General features: G+C 38.6%; 1 protein-coding gene across 1 annotated transcript in view; it reads right to left on the bottom strand.

Moving 5' to 3' along the window:
- The window catches only part of LOC127956567 (uncharacterized), a 355,838-nt gene that overhangs the window by 115,397 nt on the left and 224,371 nt on the right, over positions 1-16,070 (bottom strand). The window contains exons 13-17 of the mRNA XM_052554600.1: positions 4,584-4,886; positions 4,108-4,422; positions 3,251-3,547; positions 2,743-3,057; positions 2,230-2,348 (exon numbers count right to left, since the gene is read on the bottom strand). Coding sequence (XP_052410560.1) covers positions 2,230-2,348; positions 2,743-3,057; positions 3,251-3,547; positions 4,108-4,422; positions 4,584-4,886 — 1,349 coding nt within the window. The remainder of the gene's footprint in view (positions 1-2,229; positions 2,349-2,742; positions 3,058-3,250; positions 3,548-4,107; positions 4,423-4,583; positions 4,887-16,070) is intronic.

Here is a 16,070-nt window from a genome sequence, read left to right as displayed (position 1 = left end):
TTATGACAAACTTAGTACCAGCTTAAAGCAGCTGCCACACTTCAAAACATACCTAACCAGCATGTGCTGATTTTTTCAAGAGGGGTTGCATTCAAAATTCATAATTTTCATGGTTGTTTCTGTTAATGAACTTACCTGAACATTGTGTCTGATGGGGAGACGTGAAGCATGTCAAAAAGATTCGAGGAGACTCATGGATCTCCTGCTCTGTAACAATAATGAAATTATTATTAAATGTATTCCACACATCTTCTCAAAGCACTAATAATAAAGGATAACTCTTGTGTTGTTAACTGATAAAAAAAACAACAACATCTGTTTTACCTGAGCAGATGATTTTGGCCACTTCATCATCACCACAGTTATTCTGTCCCCAGGGTGAAGATGGACACTGCCACAAAGTGGAATCTTGTGGTCGACATGTAACTTTATCCAGCCAGTTAGGAGCTGATTTCACTCTTGATGTAGAATCAGACAAAACACCAGATCTTCCACAGTTCAGCTCTTGACAGATCAGACTCACTGTGTCTCTGTCCATCTGGTTGTAACACACATTACCCCAGGATCCATTGTAGAAAACCTCCACATTCCCTTCACAGCCCTCAGTTAACCTGATCTCTTTAAACTCTACATAAAAAATGTCAATTTTAAAAATCACAAATTTGAAAAATGTGAGCATTATGGATACTTGAATTTTGAAATGTGTAAAACCTTACATGTGATTTCAGTGTAAACAATTTAGTAGCATGCGTACCTGAGCACACAACTCCTACGTCCTCCTTGTGATTACAGTCATGTTTTCCCCAGCCTGAAGAAGAGCAGCTCCACAGGGACGTCTCATTCCCCTCACACTCCACCTCATCCAGCCATATGTGTCCAGAACCAGGACCAAACCAGGCTGGTACCTGCTGGTTACTGAGGGCCACTCCACACTGCAGCTGTCTGCACACCACATGGGCATCTTTAATATCCCAGGAGTCATCACACACTGTCCCCCATGAGCCGCTGTGAAAAACCTCCAGCCTCCCTGCACAGTCTCCCCCAGAACCCACCAGCCTGATGGACCCACCACCTGATATTCAGAGACAGAAAAACAGTGATTGTAAACACATAATTATCATGAACAAATGAAGAATCTGTCCAGATGTTGTTCTTCTCACCAATACAGGTGATGTACAGCTGTTGTGTGGAGCTGCAGTTGAGAGTTTGTGGAGAGCTGCAGTTCCCCAGATGAGCTTCACTCCCAGAGCACTGGAAGCCCGTCACACACTCATGACTGTGTTCAGGACTGGATGAAGAGGAGCCGTAGAAGTTCAGCACAGAGCCACAGCCCAGCTGTCTGCAGACCACAGAGGATTCAGTGAGACTCCAGGAGTCCAGCAGAACTCTCCTCCAGACCTGATGGAGGAAAACTTCCAGCTCCCCCTCACACTGTCTCTCTCCAGACAACCGCACCAGACCATCATGAAGAGCCAGAGAGGAACCTGAATTGTGTTAGAATGTAATGAGATAGTGTTTAGAAAATACATCAAAACATTTTTCAGTAACATAATGCTCTGAAGTCAAAAATGTTTACTAGAGCAGATGACTCCAACATCTCGTCTGTGAGAACATTCAGCTCGACTCCATGAAGAGATGGAACATTCTGAGAGTTTTGTTTCATTCCCGTCACAATCAAACACATCAGCCCAGATTTCACCACTTCCCTCTCCAAACCAGTCTGATCCCACAACGGACACAGCAATCCCACAATTCAGCTGTCTACAGAGGACACTGGCAGCTCTCATATCCCAGCATGCATCACACACTGTACCCCACTCTTTGAGGAACTGAAGCTCCACTCTTCCAGAACAAGTGTCTGAGCCATTTATCAGTCTGAGATCAGTGTAACCTGAGCGAAGTAAAGAGAGTTCAGAAACAATGCATAAACCATTCTTAAGATAAGCTGTCATTAGATTGAAAACATTATAACTCAAGCCTAAGACATGACCTAGTATCAAAAACAAATGAAGAGATGCTGAATATTTATACTTAACCAGAACAGATCAGTCCCACAATGTTGTCAGTGGTGCAGTTGTGTTTGAGTGATGATATTGAACAGAATGAAATATGAGACTCATTTCCTCTGCACTGAATCTCTTGTGTCCACATCTGAGTGTCTCCTTTGTCAAAAGCAGCTGCTCCCAGCACCTGTACAGGAGCCCCACAGTCCAGCTCTCTACACACAACCTCTGCATCCTGCTGGTCAAAGACAGCATCACACACTGACATCCACGTCTGATCATGAAGTATCTCCAACCTCCCAGAGCAAAGATTAGATCCATCAGCAAGTCGGGAGCGTTTATGACCTGTTTATATTGCATAAAAGTGAGCATTAGGTGAGCAGGTTTTGGATGTGGCAAGTTTTACATTAATTCAATTACATTTTCTGCATATATATATATATATATATATATATATATATATATATATATATATATATATACAATGCCACCAATGCCTTTGACTATTGATGGTGTACTGTAAATATTCCTTTAAATCATTGTGAAAATGCAGTAAAATAATCATGGCAAATTTACATTATTTTCAAGATGCCTAACTTTTAAGTGGTAATTAATTATAATAATAAAACAGACATGTTTAAAGCTAACCATATCCAAAAATATATATCTTTATTTTCTTACATAATCAAGACAAAATTATCAGAAAGCGAGGAATGCTTTGAGTTTTAATTTTATTCACCTGAACATATGACACCAGCATCATAATTATGAGTGCAGACAGGTTTATTCCATCCTGCTGACCCACAGTTCTTCAGCGTAGACTCTGTTCCTAAACATGTTAAAGCACTCATCCAGATTGGTCCTGATCCTTGACCAAAATAGGCATGACCCAGAGCATCTACAGGTTCTCCACAGTCCAGTTCTCTACACACCACTGCAGCAGCAGGCATATCCCAGTTAAAATCACACACTGTTCCCCACTGACCTCTGTGAAGAACCTCCACTCTACCAGCACAAGGACTGTTACCATTTACCAGTCTCACATGCATTACATCTAAGAGAGAAAGACAGAGACTAAAATCAATCAATCATTCTAAAGAGATGTCATCGTGTTTAAAATAGATAAAAAATAGAAAAACTAAAAAAAGAAATATACTTTTTAAAAACAAAATTACAGTGTTATATTTTTAAGATTTTTAGTTAATTTTTCTGAATGATACTAATTTCTCTCATATTAATCTTTTTACCAGCACACTGAAGCGCCTGGTGATCATCATGAGAGCAGCTGTGTTTCTGTGATGCTGGACACATTTGAATCTGAGATTCATCTCCTCTGCACTGAATCTCTTGTGTCCACATCTGAGTGTCTCCTTTGTCAAAAGCAGCTGCTCCCAGCACCTGTACAGGAGCCCCACAGTCCAGCTCTCTACACACAACCTCTGCATCCTGCTGGTCAAAGACAGCGTCACCCACTGACATCCACGTCTGATCATGAAGTATCTCTAACCTCCCAGAGCAGCGAGAACCTTCAACCAGCCTGACACCTGCAGTTGTGAGAGAAAATAAAAGTTCAATAACCATTGTTATGATAAGCAACCACATTTATCTAAAATAAAATGACAAGACTTTATAATAACCTTGGCAATAACTTTTACTGACATTATTGTTCCATTCAGTAATACTGACAGATAATTATTTTATGTGCATTCGAATTGTTACAAATGTTATTAAACCATGATACATTTATATTTTTTATGAATGTCCATGAACTACTGATATACTATCATTAGTCTTGGCCTTAGACAACACAGAAGGTGTACGGTACTTAACGCAATTTTTGTATAATCACTGCATTATTCGTATTTAGATTTACATTGTACTTTTATGCATTTGGCACACATTTATGCACATAGAATAAGCTACTTACAGATGCATTTAAGATTAACATTTTATCAGTTCATGAATTCCCTGAGAATTGAACCTATGACTTTCGTGTTGCCAGCACTTGGTGTTAAAAAATAAATATAAATCTTTGGAACTAAAATATACTGTAAAGTATGTGGATTAACAGTGATGTAATAATTAACATTTTTGAACAGCTCACCTGAGCAGATGACTCCAGCATCTGTTCCATGATTACAGTCATAACCTAACAATTGTATTGATCCACAGTTCTTCAGGGTAGTCTCTGATCCAGTACACATCAAATGATTAATCCAGATTGGTCCTGATCCTGGTCCAAAATAAGCATCACCCACAGCATCTACAGGTTCTCCACAGTCCAGCTCTCTACACACCACTGCAGCATCAGCCATATCCCAGCACCTATCACACACTGTTCCCCACTGACCTCTGTGAAGAACCTCCACTCTACCAGCACAGCGACTGTGACCACCAACCAACCTCACATTCACACGGTCTGTATATTGAATACAGAAAACAAGAGAAGCAATTCTTATGAACAGAGCAAACAAGACAGTAAGAACAATCTCATAAAGAGAAAGAGAGAAAATAATCTTTCATACAAAGAGTCAGAAGATTTGACAAAATTTCAGTGAATAAAAATTAATTTGCTCAAACCTGCACACACCAATCCAACATCATTATCATGTGAACAGTTGTATTTGTGTGGCAGAGATGTTGGACAGAGGTGAATCTGAGACTCATCTCCTCTGCACTGAATCTCTTGTGTCCACATCTGAGCGTCTCCTTTGTCAAAAGCAGCTGCTCCCAGCACCTGTACAGGAGCCCCACAGTCCAGCTCTCTACACACAACCTCTGCATCCTGCTGGTCAAAGACAGCGTCACACACTGACATCCACGTCTGATCATGAAGTATCTCTAACCTCCCAGAGCAGCGAGAACCACCAACCAGTCTGACTTCTGAAAAAAACATGAGTATGAATGAACCTTAAATAACAAAACATGCAGTACTTTCTTTTATTTTATTAATAACATTTTTGAGTTTTCCTGAGCAGATGACTCCTGCACTCTTGCTCGGACACACACCTTGAAAACCCCATATGCCAGATCCACACTTTTTCAGTGTGGACTCAGATCCAGCACACATTGCATTATTCATCCAGACTGGTCCTGATCCGAGTCCAACCTGAGCATCACTCACAGCATCTACAGGTTCTCCACAGTCCAGCTCTCTACACACCACTGCAGCATCAGCCAAATCCCAGCCAATGTCACACACTGTTCCCCACTGACCTTTATTGAGAACCTCTACTGTCCCACTACAGGGACTGTTTCCATTAATCAACCGCACATTTATTATTTCTGTGAACAGTAAGATATATGGAAGCATATGGGTATCATTATTCAATTTGGGATGTAATATGAAAAATGACAATGCAATATGTAAAATGGCCATTAATTTTATGTATTTACATTTACATTTTCCAATACATTTGTGCAACGTTTGGTGCAAAATGAAAATGAAAATTAAATAACATAAGTTTAATTTGCTATTTCATACACCAGTTTTAATATGTAAAATGGAAATTAATTTTAACGCTTTATAAGTTGCAAAATTAAAATGAAAATGTATTACAGAAATGTCTAACATGTTCAAGCAAAAACTGTGGCAAAATGATCATTTAAATGCTGTTTTTCTTAAATGCATTAACGCTCACAGTCAAGACACTTACGATTGCATTTTCATTCAATGTCCCCCAATGAATGTAGCAAAATTCAATGAGCACATTGAAAATGCATCCCGAGCCGATCACATCTCCGCCCCCTCCCGCCCTGTCAATCAATGCGTGAACAAGGCGGGGCTTACAGAAGGTCAAGAGACTCAAGTGAGAGAAAATGGACAAGATAGTTGGCCCGTGTACGTTTTGATCATTTCGGTTTATGGCTTCAATATTTCATTTGCACTTGTGGGCGGAGCTGAAACGCTGCTTTCATCTGATTGGTCGAATCGCTCCGCTTTCAGCTCGGTCTTTTTATTCTTTCAGGCAGAATAAGAGTCAGTTCGAGTGAAGCACTTTAATGTCTGAAAACACCGCTCACTGTTAATTAGCATAATATTTGAATCAGATGTAGCTGGGCACATAATTTGTGCTGCTGAGACCTCCAAGAGACCCCATTAAATTATTGTATGAATATGAATTTGTCCCACTAATAAATACAGTACAAATAGTTCTGTCTCCTTGGATAACAGTGAAGTGGAAATAAATATAGTTACATTTATGAAATAAAATTAAATAGGATTTTTTGGGAAGGTAAGTCTGGCCAGTTATACAAGCAACACGAGTCAGATGAGTCTGAAGATCTGAGCTGAATTGGGTGAAACATTTAAGTTCTAGTCTGTGTCAATTACTCTCATAATAAATAATAATAATAATGTTAACTGTATTTTTCGGTATAAGTTGCATCAGTCCAAAAATACGTCATGACGAGGAAAAAAACATACATAAATTGCACTGGACTATAAGTCGCATTTATTCAGGACCAAGAGAAAACATTACCGTCTACAGCGGCGAGAGGGCGCTCTAGGGTAGGCTACAGGAGCACTGAGCAACATGAGCACTGAGCAGCATAGAGCTAATTTTACTATTTTTATTTAGAAATTTAACTTCATTTTTACAATTATTTATTAAGGTCACATACACACATACCTACTGCCTTATGACTTAAAAGATGAGAGTGGTAAATGTTACAGACATGGAACTGTTCAGTCTATTATTGACTTTTATTTCCACTTTACTTTTATCCAAATAGAGAGAACTATTTGCACTGTATTTATCAGTGGGACAATATTCATACAATACTACAACCTAGAAATAATTTGCAGGTCTCGACAGCACAAATTATTTGCCCAGCTACATCTGATTCAAATATTTTGCTAATTAACAGTGAGCGGTGGTTTCAGATATTACAGTGCTTCACTCGCACTGACTCTTATTATTCTGCTTGAAAGAATAAAAAGACCGAGCTGAAGGCGGAGCGATTCGACCAATCAGATGAACGCAGCGTTTCAGCTCCGCCCACAAGTGTGAATGAAATATTGAAGCCATAAACCAAAATGATCAAAACCTACACGGATCATCTGTATTGTCCATGTTCTCTCACTTGAATCCTCTTCTTGAGATTTGAGACCTTCTGTGAGCCCCGCCTTGTTCACGCATTGATTGACAGGGTGGGAGGGGGCGGAGTTATGATCGGCTCGGAATGCATTTTCAATGTGCTCATTAAATTTTGCTACATTAATTGCGGGTCACTGAATGAAAAAGCAATCGCAAGTGTCTTGACTGTGAGTGTTAATGCATTTAAGAAAAATAGCATTTAAATGATCATTTTGCCACAGTTTTTGCTTGAACATGTTAGACATATCTAATCATTTCTGTAATACATTTCCATTTTAATTTTGCAACTTATAAAGCGTTAAAATTAATATTCATTTTACATATTAAAACTGGTGTAGGAAATGGCAAATGAAAATTATGTAATTTAATTTACATTTTCATTTTGCACCAAACGTTGCACAAATGTATTGGAAAATGTAAATGTAAATACAGAAATGCATTGCCATTTTACATATTGCATTGTCATTTTGCATATTACATCCCAAATTGAATAATGCTACCCATATGCTTTCATAGTAGAGAGCTATCAAATTAAATAAATCTTTCCTGTTGAAACAGTCAACACATACCTTTACACACTAGAAATACATCACTGTCATAAGAACAATTGTTTTCATGTGATGGTGATGTTGGACAGAGGTGAATCTGAGACTCATTTCCTCTGCACTGAATCTCTTGTGTCCACATCTGAGCGTCTCCTTTGTCAAAAGCAGCTGCTCCCAGCACCTGTACAGGAGCCCCACAGTCCAGCTCTCTACACACAACCTCTGCATCCTGCTGGTCAAAGACAGCGTCACACACTGACATCCACGTCTGATCATGAAGTATCTCTAACCTCCCAGAGCAGCGAGAACCTCCAACCAGTCTGACTCCTGAAAGAACATAAATAATTATAGTTCTGTCAGGACCACTATTGTCAAAATGACACTTAGTGTAATGCTTGCTTGAGCGCTTGTGGGTGTTTTCGGGGCTTTAATTTAATGTTTATAGAAATAAAACCCTCGAATACTGAGGAGCTCTTTTTTCCCACCTTATTCTCTGGTTCACAAAATCCTCACTTCTCTCTTTTTTCCGCCCCGTCAGAATAAAAGTCCTCATAACAACAGGCACTTTGATATGGGGCATTTTTTAACACAAAAATAAAATTGTTTAATTTAACTCTTACATTAGCATACAGTTTGGGTTGGTGGCATGATTCTGTTCGGGTATAAACTCCCTGCCCATCCATGCAGCCATGAATGAGCAGAGAGAGCTGCAGTAACCCATTTTAGAGTACAAAGAACAGAACCAGATATAGCAGACATTAATGCTCTTAATAACATTTAATGTAACAACCCGTGCTGTCAAAATTAGCACATTAACACATGCTATTTATTTTTCCAGTTTACAGCGTTAAAAATATTTTATACAGTTAACACAGGGGCGGAGCTGTCCCATCTCAGCCTCAGACGTCACACACATTGTCGTTGGATGAATGTCTGATGCATATGGACAGTCTCTTGCATTCTGACTATGAGGTGTTATGATGATGATTTAGTGTTTTTTGTTTTGTTTTGTTCTGAGCAAAAAGAAAGAAATAACATGTGCGTTATAACATTTTAGCACCTCCAAATCCCTGAATATTTCATAATCCAAGAATGTTGACGAACATATGACAATAATAACACTGCAATATTATCTGATCAATTAACTTTCAATATTATTTAAAAGTGTTTATGACTTTAAGATTGTATGACCAATTCACTCTTTTGTAAGCACCATATTTCGCTAAGATAACGGCAGTATAATCTAAATGGAAAAAAAATAAATAAATTGAGTGTTGTCCCCAAGAACACCATTAATCGAAAAATGGCTTAATGCATTAACACAGTTAAATCCAAAGACTAAATTCTAAATTAATGATGGACCATGAATAAACACCTCAATCATGTAATGCTTTACTACTTAATTTTGTTGTTTAGAAAATATAATATATTGTAGTGGAATGCATAAATACTCAAACACACATTCCAATTTTTTCTAATGATTTCTCCAAAGGAGGCCTCATTTTACAGGTATTTTATTTTCTCATTCATAAAATACAAACACCTCAAATAAACAACTCTAGTGCAGTGGTTCTCAATTCCAGTCCTCACATCCCTCACAAGCTCTGCATACTTTGCACGTCTCTCTTTGTTAACACACCTGATTCAGAAAACCAGCTTGTAAGAAGTGAGGTCCATGCATGAATTGCAATAGTATGTTCCTGCACAACCGGAGTCTGCAGATTCAGGACGGCAGATCTGGGCCGCAGTTCTAGGACCATAGTTTTTCCTGACAGCGCCACCTACCGTACTGGACGATATAGCGATGGCTGCAGTTTCAGGACCGCAGTTCTAGTACCGTTGGTTTAGTTTGCAGTCACTTTACTTTGTATATAGTATCAATATATTAATCTCAGTAGCATTTTTTTTTTAAATGTGATTTTTGATTCAAAATACAGCAGAGGTTAATTACTAAGTGTGCTGAGTCACAATTTTAAATTTAAACATGAATTTACACAAAATATAAATGAAATATAAATTTTGTAAAATTGATGTATCAATTTTAAAACAATTGTAAAAAATTAAGAACCTTAAAAGTCTTAGTCTCTTGAATAATACAGTATATTGATTAACCTACTTAAAGGTGAATTAGCTCATTATCAGGTAAGTTAAAGTTGGAATCAGCGTATGGAGTCACTAAATTACTGCCAATATTTTAAAAGTTGTTGAGAGGCAAGACAATACACAAGAATGATTCAAGAATGTTTATTTATATACATATATATATACACACACAGTACAGACCAAAAGTTTGGACACATCTACTCATTTAAAGAGTTTTCTTTATTTTCATGACAATGAAAATTGTAGAGTCACACTGAAGGCATCAAGGGCTATTTGACCAAGAAGGAGAGTGATGGGGTGCTGCGCCAGATGACCTGGCCTCCACAGTCACCGGACCTGAACCCAATCCAGATGGTTTAGGGGTGAGCTGGACCGCAGACAGAAGGCAAAAGGGCCAACAAGTGCTAAGCATCTCTCGGGGAACTCCTTCAAGACTGTTGAAAGACCATTTCAGGTGACTACCTCTTGAAGCTCATCAAGAGAAAGCCAAGAGTGTGCAAAGCAGTAATCAAAGCAAAAGGTGGCTACTTTGAAGAACCTAGAATATGACATATTTTCAGTTGTTTTACACTTTTTTGTTATGTATATAATTCCATATATAATTCTACATGTGTTAATTCATAGTTTTAATGCCTTCAGTGTGAATCTACAATTTTCATAGTTATGAAAATAAAGAAAACTCTTTGAATGAGAACAAAACTTTTGGTCTGTACTGTATATACATGTCATTTTTGTGACAACATCACAACAGCACCAAAGTGAACCCCTTTTCCATCAGTCGCTGTATGGATAGAATGACTGTAGGCATCAACTCTAGAGAAAGAGAGGGCGAGAGACAGAGAGATAAATAAGAAACATTTGTTTAACATAATCAACTGGAATATATATATATATATATATATATATATATATATATACACACATACACACACTGTGTGCAGAATTATTAGGCAAATGAGTATTTTGACCACATCATCCTCTTTATGCATGTTGTCTTACTCCAAGCTGTATAGGCTCGAAAGCCTACTACCAATTAAGCATATTAGGTGATGTGCATCTCAGTAATGAGAAGGGGTGTGGTTTAATGACATCAACACCCTATATCAGGTGTGCATAATTATTAGGCAACTTCCTTTCCTTTGGCAAAATGGGTCAAAAGAAGGACTTGACAGGCTCCGAAAGTCAAAAATAGTGAGATATCTTGCAGAGGGATGCAGCACTCTTAAAATTGTCAAGTTTTTGAAGCGTGATCATCAAACAATCAAGCGTTTCATTCAAAATAGCCAACAGGGTCGCAAGAAGCGTGTGGAAAAACCAAGGCGCAAAATAACTGCCCGTGAACTGAGAAAAGTCAAGCGTACAGCTGCCAAGATGCCACTTGCCACCAGTTTTGCCATATTTCAGAGCTGCAACATCACTGGAGTGCCCAAAAGCACAAGGTGTGCAATACTCAGAGACATGGCCAAGGTAAGAAAGGCTGAAAAACAACCACCACTGAACAAGACACCCATGCTGAAACGTCAAGACTGGGCAAAGAAATATCTCAAGACTGATTTTTCTAAGGTTTTATGGACTGATGAAATGAGAGTGAGTCTTGATGGGCCAGATGGATGGATCGGTAAAGGGCAGAGAGCTCCAGTCCGACTCAGACGCCAGCAAGGTGGAGGTGGAGTACAGGTTTGGGCTGCTATCATCAAAGATGAGCTTGTGGGGCCTTTTCGGGTAGAGGATGGAGTGAAGCTCAACTCCCAGTCCTACTGCCAGTTTCTGGAAGACACCTTCTTCAAGCAGTGGTACAGGAAGAAGTCTGCATCCTTCAAGAAAAACATGATTTTCATGCAGGACAATGCTCCATCACACGCGTCCAAGTACTCCACAGCGTGGCTGGCAAGAAAGGGTCTAAAAGAAGAAAAACTAATGACTTGGCCTCCTTGTTCACCTGATCTGAACCCCATAGAGAACCTGTGGTCCATCATGAAATGTGAGATTTACAAGGAGGGAAAACAGTACACCTCTCTGAACAGTGTCTGGGAGGCTGTGGTTGCTGCTGCACGCAATGTTGATGGTGAACAGATCAAAACACTGACAGAATCCATGGATGGCAGGCTTTTGAGTGTCCTTGCAAAGAAAGGTGGCTATATTGGTCACTGATTTGTTTTTGTTTTGTTTTTGAATGTCAGAAATGTATATTTGTGAATGTTGAGATGTTATATTGGTTTCACTGCTGAAAATAAATAATTGAAATGGGTATATATTTGTTTTTAAGTTGCCTAATAATTATGCACAGTAATAGTCACCTGCACACACAGATATCCTCCTAAAATAGCTACAACTAAAAACTACTTCCAAAAATATTCAGCTTCGATATTAATGAGTTTTTGGAATCGAGAACATGGTTGCTGTTCAATAATAAAATTATTCCTCAAAAATACAACTTGCCTAATAATCTGCACTCCCTGTGTATATATATATAAAAAAAGTGAAAGTCCTTGCAGCATGTGGTGCATCTCTTCAATTCGGGCAGGGATCTCCCTTTTTGGATTGTTATATCTATCTTGGAAAAGAGAGAATGTACTTAGAATATTTTGAGATCATGAAAATATCCCTAGTGCCTGTTTTAATCATCTCTCCTACAATGAGCCTAATCAAATCCATAAAATCACTTCATATTGGCCATGCAGAACATGACAGAAACTAACACATGATAGCAATGTATAACTGTATGTGGAATAGACCTGCAGATTAGGCCAAATTGTAACAAGCTATTAAAATTGCCAAATGCCTCATTTATCATTGCAAAACAATGCCAAAACAACAGGCTAACACATACTGCAACTAGGTAGTCAGTGCAGTTTAATTATGAAAGATATTTTATACATAAATATGGTAAAACAATGACTATTAAGCCAGTATTCACACTAATACATTAAGCTGCAGTTAAATCTTACAAACCTTACATCAACCATACTCTTGTCATCTGATAAGTTTAATTAATGTGCAGGCTAGATTCACTTATAATACTTCGTCATTAAAACACAACAAGGATTTATGAAATCATAGCCACGAATTAACGTCGTAGTAATTTATAAAACTAGGTAACAAATTCTTAATTTGGTGGGAATTAATTATTAATTCATAGGTAGCAGTTCTCACTATGTAAACTTTGCACCGTTTAAACGTTATAAAATAAAACTTAATTAAATATCGGTACTCACCATCTGACTGCTGTCCACGTCGTCCAACTTGAATTAGTGTTGATCCAGTACAGTAGGTGGCGCTGTCACAAAAATACTAGGGTCCTAAAGCTGCGGTCACAGAATTGCGGTCCTGTAACTGTAGCCTCCGGTTGTGCAGGAATACCCTTCTCATGAATTGTGTTGCCATTGACAGGGTCCCTACACAGTGGTCATTGCTCCGTACTCGCTGAGCAGGGGAAATCTGTTGAAGTTAACTTCATTTTGGAACATTCATTCACGGATTTGCGTTGCACAACATCTTCACACACGGACAAATGTGACATCATATTTCTAAATAAATGCAATTTAAATTCATGTCTCGCACACATCAATGCACTTTGAATGAAACATATAACTTCCACACCCCCAGGAAGTGCGTGCCACTACACTGAAACAGCGACCCCACTGGATTCAACGGAGAAAAATTAAGTCGATTAGAAGCACGCACTTCTTGGGGGTCGAGCGTAGTGCGCAGACTCAAACTGAGCTTGATGATGTAGATGTCATGTGAGCAACCTGTAAATCTTCAAATCGCTGTGCCAAGAGAAATCTGAATCACCCACCGAATCTTCCAGAGAAGGCGAGCGTGAACAGGAGCAAATTTTGGTAAGTATTCTGATTAATTATCCCCCTTGACTTTATGCCTCCACGTCCCCCCGATAGTCTCATTGACAGTAAAAGATTGCCTGCAAGCTTTTCCTCCTGTCCATATGGTAATTTCTCTACTGTGCGACAGAGAGTCGCAGGTTATGATGCAATCGTTAGCCTATTTTTTACAAAAACTGCTTCTACGGGAACATAACGAATCGTGTTTCTTTAGAAATAATTACTGGACAAATTGAGTTTTTAAATGCCTCAGATGTAAAGTTATTCGCTGTCAAAGTGGCACCAAAATGAATGGGAGTCAATGGAATGCTAACAGCAGGTGGGGGTCTGCTAGCCAATGGCGGCACCCAGGGGTGCTTCAAAAAAATATGAAACCCTGCCCCCTGGTAGTGATGTATTTCCATCTGAAACTGCATATTGAATAGAGGGCATAGTTTTATGTTTGCGCTCCTCCTCTGTGTCTCGCACTCATAGCAATCCAATAGTCTGAGGGGTTAAAGGATATTCTGCCCAAGTCGTCAAACTGACGTCATCAGAAAGGGAATACCCAGAGCAGAAGTAAATATTCAGATTTTGATTAAAGATTACGAAGACAAACAATTTTCAGTGAGACACGTTTTAAATCCAAATATTGTAGTATTTATTGACTTTGTGCCTTATTTCGAAATGCACAGAAATACGTGCTTTCATATGTCCTTTAGATATAATTATTTAATTTATTCACTAATTACCAACGTACTGTGTCAGCTTTAGTTTGGCTCTAGTTTTATACTTATTCCAGTTTTTATGAAAATGTAGCATGGATTAAAATTCATATACATTGTAAATCCTTTTTACTGAACATGTTAAAAATACGTTTGAAAAAGTTGTCAGAAGCATGCTGGTGGTGGTGACGTTGAAGACGAGCGACCGTGGTAATGTAGTCCGTTTATTGCCTAAGTTTAGCTTTTAAGTTCTGGCACTTCCATACGCTTCACAATTATTATTATTATTATAATTTTATTATTTTAAAATTGTTTGCTTACCGAGCAAACAGGTCCGTGGATGATGCAATCAACATTGGATTGCACTTCATCCTGCAACATCTGGACAAAACAGGGACTTATGTGAGGATCCTATTTGTGGACTTTAGTTCGGCATTCAACACCATCATCCCAACAGCCCTTCAGACCAAACTGACCCAGCTCTCTGTTCCTAGCTCTATCTGTCAGTGGATCACCAGCTTTCTGACAGATAGGCAACAGTTAGTGAGACTGGGGAAATTCACATCAAACAGCTGCTCCACCAACACTGGTGCCCCTCAGGGATGTGTTCTCTCCCCTCTGCTTTTCTCCCTGTACACCAACGACTGCATCTCTAAGGACCCCTCTGTCAAGCTCCTAAAGTTTGCAGACAACACTACAGTCATCGGCCTCATCCAGGACGGTGATGAGTCTGCTTACAGACAAGAGGTTGAGCAGCTGGCTGTCTGGTGCAGTCTTAACAAGTCACCCCATCTTTGAACTTTTTTTTTGCCATCTGGTCCGCGCCTCAGAGCCGCAAACACCAGAACAGCAAGGCACAAGAACAGTTTCTTCCCCCAGGCAATCTAACTCATGAACAGTTAAATGTTCCCTACTTATGCTTATAAACGTGCAATATCCTTATATTTATTTGTTAACCCTCCATCCTAGAACATTCCTGCATCTCACTCAATCCTATTCCATTATCATTTATAGCACAATTGTTTATACACTTATTTATTTGCCAATTTGTAAAATTTTTATTTTTTTTGTCTGTGTGTTGTTGTCTCTGTGTACTGGAAGCTTATGTCACTAAAACAAATTCCTTTTATGCGTAAGCATACTTGGCAATAAAGCTCATTTTGATTCTGATTCTGATTTTTATTTTTTCTCGATAATTCAAAAGCCTATGGAAAAATGTTATTAGCTTATTGTCACGGGAACCAGTGTGATGTTAACAGCTGATTGGCTTACAAAGTGACTGTACTGAATACAGTTATTATCTACTTGCTGAAGGGCACCGGTAGCTAATTATGACATTTATTATGATGGGTTTATGTAATGATTGTTTTAGGTTATATTCAATTAGTTTTTTTAATTATTTATGTGGTTTCCCAGCATTTTTGTGTATTTGAACCCTTACAGAAGATTCAAATGCTCAGACACTCTCAAGGGAAAAAACATGCATTAAGAGCTGAATTTGAAAATCAGGGTAAATTTAACTTATTTTCTTCTGGGAAACATGTAACTATCTTCTGTGGCCTCCAACGAGCAAATGTACATGCCTCCATACTGTTTAAAAGTACAGTCAATGTTGGAAAGGGTTCAAATACACAAAATGCTGGAAAACCAAAGAATCTGTGAAACCTGAAGGATTTTTCTTAAAGGCCATATTGCAGGGTACATTTTTCAACGAATTTGTGCAATTTGCTTTTTGGTAATAAAAATTTAAACTGTTATCCATTGTATTTTATGT

Source organism: Carassius gibelio, chromosome B4 (genome assembly GCF_023724105.1).
Source record: "Carassius gibelio isolate Cgi1373 ecotype wild population from Czech Republic chromosome B4, carGib1.2-hapl.c, whole genome shotgun sequence".
NCBI classification, from domain to species: domain Eukaryota; kingdom Metazoa; phylum Chordata; class Actinopteri; order Cypriniformes; family Cyprinidae; genus Carassius; species Carassius gibelio.
The sequence above is the reverse complement of the archived record's forward strand: the minus strand, read 5'-3'. Positions and strand labels throughout refer to the sequence as shown.